Source organism: Myotis davidii, unplaced genomic scaffold (genome assembly GCF_000327345.1).
Source record: "Myotis davidii unplaced genomic scaffold, ASM32734v1 scaffold620, whole genome shotgun sequence".
NCBI lineage: Eukaryota > Metazoa > Chordata > Mammalia > Chiroptera > Vespertilionidae > Myotis > Myotis davidii.
Genome location: NW_006292090.1, coordinates 61809 through 69715, shown reverse-complemented (window position 1 = coordinate 69715; position 7907 = coordinate 61809). Strand labels below are relative to the sequence as shown.

The 7907-nt window shown below is 55.1% G+C and overlaps 1 protein-coding gene across 1 annotated transcript in view; it reads left to right on the top strand.

Moving 5' to 3' along the window:
• Positions 1-6860, top strand: part of CACNG6 (calcium voltage-gated channel auxiliary subunit gamma 6) — an 8057-nt gene extending 1197 nt beyond the window's left edge. The window contains exons 2-3 of the mRNA XM_015565079.1: positions 619-756; positions 6479-6860. Coding sequence (XP_015420565.1) covers positions 621-756; positions 6479-6717 — 375 coding nt within the window. The 5' untranslated portion in view covers positions 619-620 and the 3' untranslated portion in view covers positions 6718-6860. The remainder of the gene's footprint in view (positions 1-618; positions 757-6478) is intronic.
• Positions 6861-7907: the final 1047 nt, after the last annotated feature.

Here is a 7907-nt window from a genome sequence, read left to right as displayed (position 1 = left end):
AATATGTTTTTATTATATTTCAGAGAGGAAGGGGGAGAGAGAGAGAGAGATGATGAGAGAGAATCACTGATTGGCTGCCTCCTGCACACCCCCCACTGGGGATGGAGCCCCCAGCTCGGGCATGTGTCCTGACTGCGAATTGAACCGGGACCTCCTGGTTCATAGATGGACGCTCAACCATTGAGCTACGCAGGCCGGGCCCAATAAGGAATTGGATCCTGATTTTCTAGAGGAGAACACAGAGGCTGAGAGGTTCCGTGACTTCACCAGCACCTTCCATCCAGGAAGTGGCCACTGTAACATACCCCCTCCATGGTCACCCCCGCGCCCACTGCCTCAGTCTCCTCCCCTGTAAACAGGCAGCGACCAGACCCCAAGTAATCACTGGTCATTCCATCCCTTCAAGTCCGGGCTCTGTCCCCTCTCTGCTGTGTGACTTGCCGTCCGGTCTGGGTCTCAGATCCCTCAACAGTCCACGTCACCCATTGGATGGGCTTCTACTGGGACATGCTCCTCTAGCCCCGCATCTCCCATCTCCCTGGCTCTGGCTCCCGGTGGGGGAGCTCGCCCACTCCCTGCACCCCATGCTCTCCCCTTCTTCCCCTCCCCCCTGCACAGAGATGAACCTGGCGGCCGCGGTGATAGCGGTTCTCGGCTTGACGGTCATGGCCCTGGGCTGCCTCTGCATCATCATGGTGCTCAGCAAAGGCGCAGAGTTCCTGGTCCGCGTGGGAGCCATCTGCTTCGGCCTCTCAGGTGAGGGCCGCGCGCGAGCCTGGAGACCGAGGACGTGGCAGGCTGTGGGGTGCGATCCTGGTCCGCGTGGGAGCCATCTGCTTCGGCCTCTCCGGTGAGGGCCGCGCGCCTGGAGACTGAGGCCGTGGCAGGCTGTGGGGTGCGACCCCCAAGCTCTGTTGCCTGCTGGGAGGTGGGATCTCTAAACCCATTGCATGCTGGGAGGTAGGATCTCTAAACCCATTGCATGCTGGGAGGTGGGAATCTCTAAACCCCATTGCATGCTGGGAGGGGGGAATCTCTAAACCGCATTGCATGCTGGGAGGGGGGAATCTCTAAACCGCATTGCATGCTGGGAGGGATGGTGTACAAGAACTGTGGATGCTGGCAGGTAGGATCTCCCAGCACTGTTGCCTGCTGGGAGGGGGGAATCTCTAAACCGCATTGCATGCTGGGAGGGATGGTGTACAAGAACTGTGGATGCTGGCAGGTAGGACCTCCAAGCACTGTTGCCTGCTGGGAGGTGGGAATCTCTAAACCGCATTGCATGCTGGGAGATTGGATCTCTAAACCCCGTTGCATGCTGGGAGGTATGGTCTACAAGAACTGTGTATGCTGGCAGGTAGGATCTCCAAGCACTGTTGCCTGCTGGGAGGTGGGATTCCCCAACCACTGTTGCCTACTGGGAGGTGGTATCTCTAAACCCCATTGCATGCTGGGAGGTGGGACTCTCTAACCCCATTGCATGCTGGGAGGTGGGATCTCTAAACCCCGTTGCATACTGGGAGGTGGGAATCTCTAAACCCCGTTGCATGCTGGGAGGTATGGTCTACAAGAACTGTGTATGCTGGCAGGTAGGATCTCCAAGCACTGTTGCCTGCTGGGAGGTGGGATTCCCCAACCACTGTTGCCTACTGGGAGGTGGTATCTCTAAACCCCACTCCCCGCCCCCCTGCACAGAGATGAACCTGGCGGCCGCGGTGATAGCGGTTCTCGGCTTGACGGTCATGGCCCTGGGCTGCCTCTGCATCATCATGGTGCTCAGCAAAGGCGCAGAGTTCCTGGTCCGCGTGGGAGCCATCTGCTTCGGCCTCTCCGGTGAGGGCCGCGCGCCTGGAGACTGAGGCCGTGGCAGGCTGTGGGGTGCGACCCCCAAGCTCTGTTGCCTGCTGGGAGGTGGGATCTCTAAACCCATTGCATGCTGGGAGGTAGGATCTCTAAACCCATTGCATGCTGGGAGGTGGGAATCTCTAAACCCCATTGCATGCTGGGAGGTGGGATCTCTAAACACCATTACATGCTGGGAGGTGGGAATCTCTAAACCCCGTTGCATGCTGGGAGGTATGGTCTACAAGAACTGTGCATGCTGGCAGGTTAGGATCTCCAAGCACTGTTGCCTGCTGGGAGGTGGGACTCTCTAACCCCATTGCATGCGGGGAGGTGGGATCTCTAAGCCCAGTTGCATGCTGGGTTGCACAATGGGAGGTAAGATCTCCAAGCACTGTTGCCTGCTGGGAGGTGGGACTCTCTAACCCCATTGCATGCGGGGAGGTGGGATCTCTAAGCCCAGTTGCATGCTGGGTTGCACAATGGGAGGTAAGATCTCCAAGCACTGTTGCCTGCTGGGAGGTGGGACTCTCTAACCCCATTGCATGCGGGGAGGTGGGATCTCTAAGCCCAGTTGCATGCTGGGTTGCACAATGGGAGGTAAGATCTCCAAGCACTGTTGCCTGCTGGGAGGTGGGACTCTCTAACCCCATTGCATGCTGGGAGGTGGGATCTCTAAGCCCATTTGCATGCTGGGAGCTATGGTCTACAAGAACTGTGCATGCTGGCAGGTTAGGATCTCCAAGCACTGTTGCACAATGGGAGGTGGGATCTCTAAAGACAGTTGCATGCTGGGTTGCACAATGGGAGGTAAGATCTCCAAGCACTGTTGCATGCTGGGAGGCAGGGTCCCCAAGCACTGTTCTATTTTGAGAAGTTGAGAGGTCTCCAAGCACTGTTGCATGCTGGGAGGCTGAGAGGTCTCCAAACACTGTTGCATGCTGGGAGGCTGAGAGGTCTCCAAACACTGTTGCATGCCGGGAGGCACAAGGGCTAGTGGTAGGCTCAGATATGAGAGCTCTAAGCCCCTTGTTGGCTGGGAATGGGAGGGTCTCCAAGCTCTCTTGTGCGTGGGGCTGTGAAGGGGGCCTAATACGTGGCGAGGGAAGATGATTTAACTTTGGGTGGTGGCACACAGAGCAATATACAGGTCTGGTAACATAGAAACCCACACCTGAAGCCTATATGATCCTATTAACCGATGTCACCCCAATAAATTTAATAATTAAAAAAAAGAGATTCGGACCTTGGGGTCTGCAAGGACTGTCGCTTTCTGGGAGTTGAAGGTCCGAAAAAATGCTGCACCTTGTGAAATGTGGTCCTCACTGGGCAAGCGTTTGCTATGTGGATAGAAAGGCCACGAGTTTGGCACTTGCTTGTGAGGGCTGCCACAGCAGCGCACCACGGACTGGTGGCTTGACCACAGGAATGCATTTTCTCTCCGTCCTGGGGGCTGGAAGCCCAGGTTCCCGGGGTCAGCAGGGCTGGGCCCTCCTGAGGCCTCTGTCGCCTCATCCTGCAGATGGCCCTTGTCTCCCCGTGTCCTCACGTGGTCGCCCCTCTGTGCCTGTCTGTGTCCTACTCTCTCCTTGTGAAGGCAGCAGCCACACTGGATTGGAGCCCACTCGAATGACCTCATTTTAACTCATTTCTTTAAAGGCCCCCCTCCCCACCCAATATAGGAGGCGGCTCAGCCCACCACAATACATTCACCAGGTGATCGTCCATCTCTCCTCCCGGGTGGAAGCCCCTGTTAGTCCCCAGTATATATATTTCATAACAAGAGCTCAGTGGAGATCTGTCGAGTGAATGAAAGATGCAGGAACTTGCAGAGGCGTGAAGGGGACTGGACTGTGTCTCCTCTTCGTCCAGATGCTTTCCCACCTTCAATGCCCTCATGCTGAGCTGCGTGGGGCCGGGAAGGGCTCAGGGGGTCATTGAACCATGATGCACAGACTCCAGGCTGCATGCCTCAGGCCCCTGATTAAAAACCATGGGGGAGCCCTGGCTGGTGTGGCTCAGTGGATAGAGCATCGGCCTGCGGACACAAGGAGAGAGTAGGACACAGTTCGATTCTGGTCAGGGGCACATGCCCAGGTTGTGGGCTCCATCCCCAGTGGGGGGCGTGCAGGAGGCAGCCGGTCAATGATTCTCTCTCATCATTGATGTTTCTATCTCTCTCTCTCTCCCTTCCTCTCTGAAATCAATAAAAATATATTTTAAAAAAACAAACAAACATGGGGGAAACTGGGAGAAGCAGAGGACAAAGAGGAAAGAGGGTCAGGGACTGAGGTTGGGGCCAGGCTCCAGGATCTGAGAGGGGAGGCAGCTGGGATCCATGACCATGGATGACCATCTGATGGTCCTAAGTGGCCCTCGCCAGGTTGACTCAGTGGATAGAGCATCAGCCTGCAGACGGAAGGATCCCGGGTTCGATTCCAGTCAAGGGCACATGCCCAAGTTGTGGGCTCGATCCCCAGTAGGGGGCATGCAGGAGGCAGCCAATCAGTGATTCTCTCTCATCATTGATGTTTCTCTCTCTCTCTCTCTCCCTCTCCTTTCCTCTCTGAAATCAATACAAATATATTTTTTTAAAAAAGATGGTCCTAAGTGATCTGACCCCTGCCCGCCTCTGCACGCCCATTGCCCAGCACTCTCCTCCTCCCCACTCTCTTTGTTCTGGTCACACTGACCTCTCTTTTCCTCAAACTCCTCACTCTACTCCATCCCACCAGGGCCTTCGCCCCAGCCTCCCCTCCTGCTGGGAACAGCCATCGCTTCATTGGCTTCCGGTCATCCTTCATTCGCGTCTCAGCTGCAATGTCTTTTCCCGACGACACTATTTAAAGTCCCCGCTCCACCCGGGGTGTCACTCCCCTTCCCATCACCCTGTTTTTAACTCCTTCCCAGCATGCCTCACTCTCTGAAATTATCTTGTCTTCCTTCTCCTGTGTTTACTTTGGAGGTTGTAACCCGGCAGCCGGCAGGCCACAGAAGGCCCATGACGTGCTCTGCCCGGCGGGCGGTGGGTAGAGATTTCTCTGGGCCGGTATTTAAAGGTCGGATGAACTCCCATCAAAGCCCTCATCAGTTAAACATTCTGTCTCTCGCCCTGGCTGGCATGGCTCGGTTGGTTGGCTGTTGGCCCGTGCCCTGGGAGGTTGGTGGTTCGATCCCTGGTCAGGGCACAGGCCTGGGTTGCAGGCCGGATCCCCCGTCAGGAGCGTGCAGGGGGCAGCTGGTAGATGGAGGGCTTGCTGTTGGCGGGAGCTGGGTTTCGGTCACCCTGTCACTGTGCCCATCACACCTGCCTACGGCATTCTGTACTGACTTCCTCATTCTCTCCTGCAAGCATTGTTTACTACCCGCCTCCTCCCGTAGAATCTAAGCCCCATGAGGTCAGGGTCTTTGTCTGTCTTGTTCCCCCCCCCCAACTTCTTTTTAAAAAAATATATATTTCATTGATTTTTCACAGAGAGGAAGGGAGAGGGATAGAGAGCCAGAAACATCGATGAGAGAGAAACATCGATCAGCTGCCTCCTGCACGCTCCCTACTGAGGATGTGCCCGCAACCAAGGTACATGCCTTTGACCGGAATCGAACATGGTTAACAAAGAACACAAGTAAAGTAAAAAGACAAATGGCCAACAGGGAAAATATATTTTCAACTTACATAACAGGCAGAGAACATATATAAAAAACTCTCATAAGTCAATAGAAAAACAAAAATATATGTAGGAGCAGCTTACAAAAAAAGCCTTATCAACGTATGACAAGGTGTCAGTCTCAACCCTAATAAGAATTACAAATCAAACTACACTTTTGTTCTTTCTTCCCCTGTTATAGTAATCCAAATATCTGAGTTTGATAATATATTCTACTACTGAGACTGTAAGGAATTGGGCATCTCATTCATTGCTGGTGAGAATATAAATTTGCACTGCTGCAGAAGGCTCTTATAGCATCTTAAAACTATTTACAGCTTTATCCCTCTATTCCCTTCTTTTTAAAAATATGTTTTTATTGATTTCAGAGACAGGAAAGGAGAGGGAGAGAGAATCATGGATCTGCTGCCTCCTGCACACCTCCTACTGGGGGTTGAGCCTACAACCTGGGCATGTGCCCTTGACCGGAATCGAACCCAGGACCCTTCAATCTGCAGGCTGACACTAGCCACTGAGCAAACCAGCCAAGGCCATTGGTTGATTCTTGTATGTGCCCTGACTGGGGATGGAACCCGAAACGGTGTATCAGGATGACGCTGTAGCCCATTGAGCCACCCAGCCAGGGCCATTCCAGAACCTTTCAGTCTTCCCCAGCTGAAACCCTGTCCCCTTAAAAACCGACTCCCACTCCCCTCCCCGGCCCCAGGCACCCACCGCTTGCTCCACTGTGTGCCTCTCACACTTATTCTTCCTTCTTGCTCTCCAGCTTCCGAAATTGCATCTGCTATGTCATAGGTGCTTAGTAAGTGGTTATTGAATGAATGAATGAGAGGGTGCTTGGGGGGTGGGGTTGTGTGTGTCTCTCAGGTTTCTTGTTTGAGGAGCCTGGGATGGGGTGCATCGAGGAGCTATTGAAACCGAAGTTGGGGGTTCCCCGGCGCCTGAGCACCTCCTCTCTCCTCTCCCTGCAGGCCTGCTGCTCCTGGTCAGCCTGGAGGTGTTCCGGCATTCCGTGCGAGCCCTGATTCAGAGGGTCAGCCCCGAGCCGCCCCCGGCCCCGGCCCTGACCTACGAGTACTCCTGGTCTCTGGGCTGCGCCGTGGCGGCCAGCCTGGTCCTGCTGCTGGGGGGCAGCTTCTTCCTCCTGCTCACCCTGCCGCCCTGGCCCTGGGGCTCACTCTGTCCCAAGCAGGGGCCCAGGGCCCCCTAGAGGTACCCCTGCGCTTTCCCGAAGCTCCTGGCATCCCCTCCTTGGTCCTCTGTCCCCTCAGAATCTTATTGTTGTTGTTGTTGTTAATCCTCACCCGAGGGACACTTCTCCACGGACCCCTAGAGAGAGTGGAAGGGAGAGGGAGAGGCAGAGAGAAACATCGATGTGAGAGGGAGACACGTCGATGGGTTGCCTCCTGCATGCACCCCGGCCAGGGCCCCGGGCCGGGGAGGAGCCTGCAACCGAGGGACATGCCCTCGACCTGAATCGAACCCCGGACCCTGCGGTCCTCGGGCTGATGCGCTATCCGCTGAGCCACACTGGCCAGGGCCCCTCAGCATCTTTCGCCCCACGTCCTGGAGACACTGTCCTCCTTGCTCCGGGGGCCCAGGCTGTTTGCACAGACCCGTCTTTCGTGCCCTCACCTTTTCCTCTGTACATATGTGTTCCTCGGTGGCTGAATTCTGGGCCGCTTGGGGGTGGGGTGGGGAGAGGCTTTCTGCAAACGAGGGTCCCCAGGGGCGGTCGGTGGGGACCTGATGGGGTAACTGGGGACGGGAGGGGTGGGAGATGAGGTCAGGGGGTGTGGGGAGGGAGCGGGACCTGTTCACGTCTGCGATCTGGAGGCATCCACTTGTGGGAGAGCCTTCTTCTGACTAATCCAACATTTGGAGACCTGGGGTAGGGTAGGGGGGAGTTGCCGGGGAGCGGGGGGTGGGGGCGGAGAATGTCTGGGTCTGACCTCACTGTGGTCTGATTTGTGATTAAAGGTTTGGAACTGTAACAGCTCTTAATGGGAGTCCGTTTGTGGTGGGATTGGCGCATCGGGGGGCAGAGCAAAGTCATGCTTCTACCCCCCCAGAAACACGCGACACGGGCGATGGCGAACCTGTGACACGCGTGTCACCTCTGAACTCATTTTCTTGGTTGATTTTTCTTCGTTCAATGGCATTTAAACATATAAAAAAATATCAAAAATATAAGTCTTTGTTTGACTATGGCTGCAAATATCAAAAAATTTCTGTACGTGACACAGAGTTAAGTTAGGGTTTTTCAAAATCAAAATGCTGACACGCCGAGCTCAAAAGGTTCGCCACCACTGACCTAGAATGTCTACCTCAGGTGACTGGGGAAGCTGAGCCACTGGGCCCTATAGGACACCTACTACACAAGGCCACTCTATCAACACA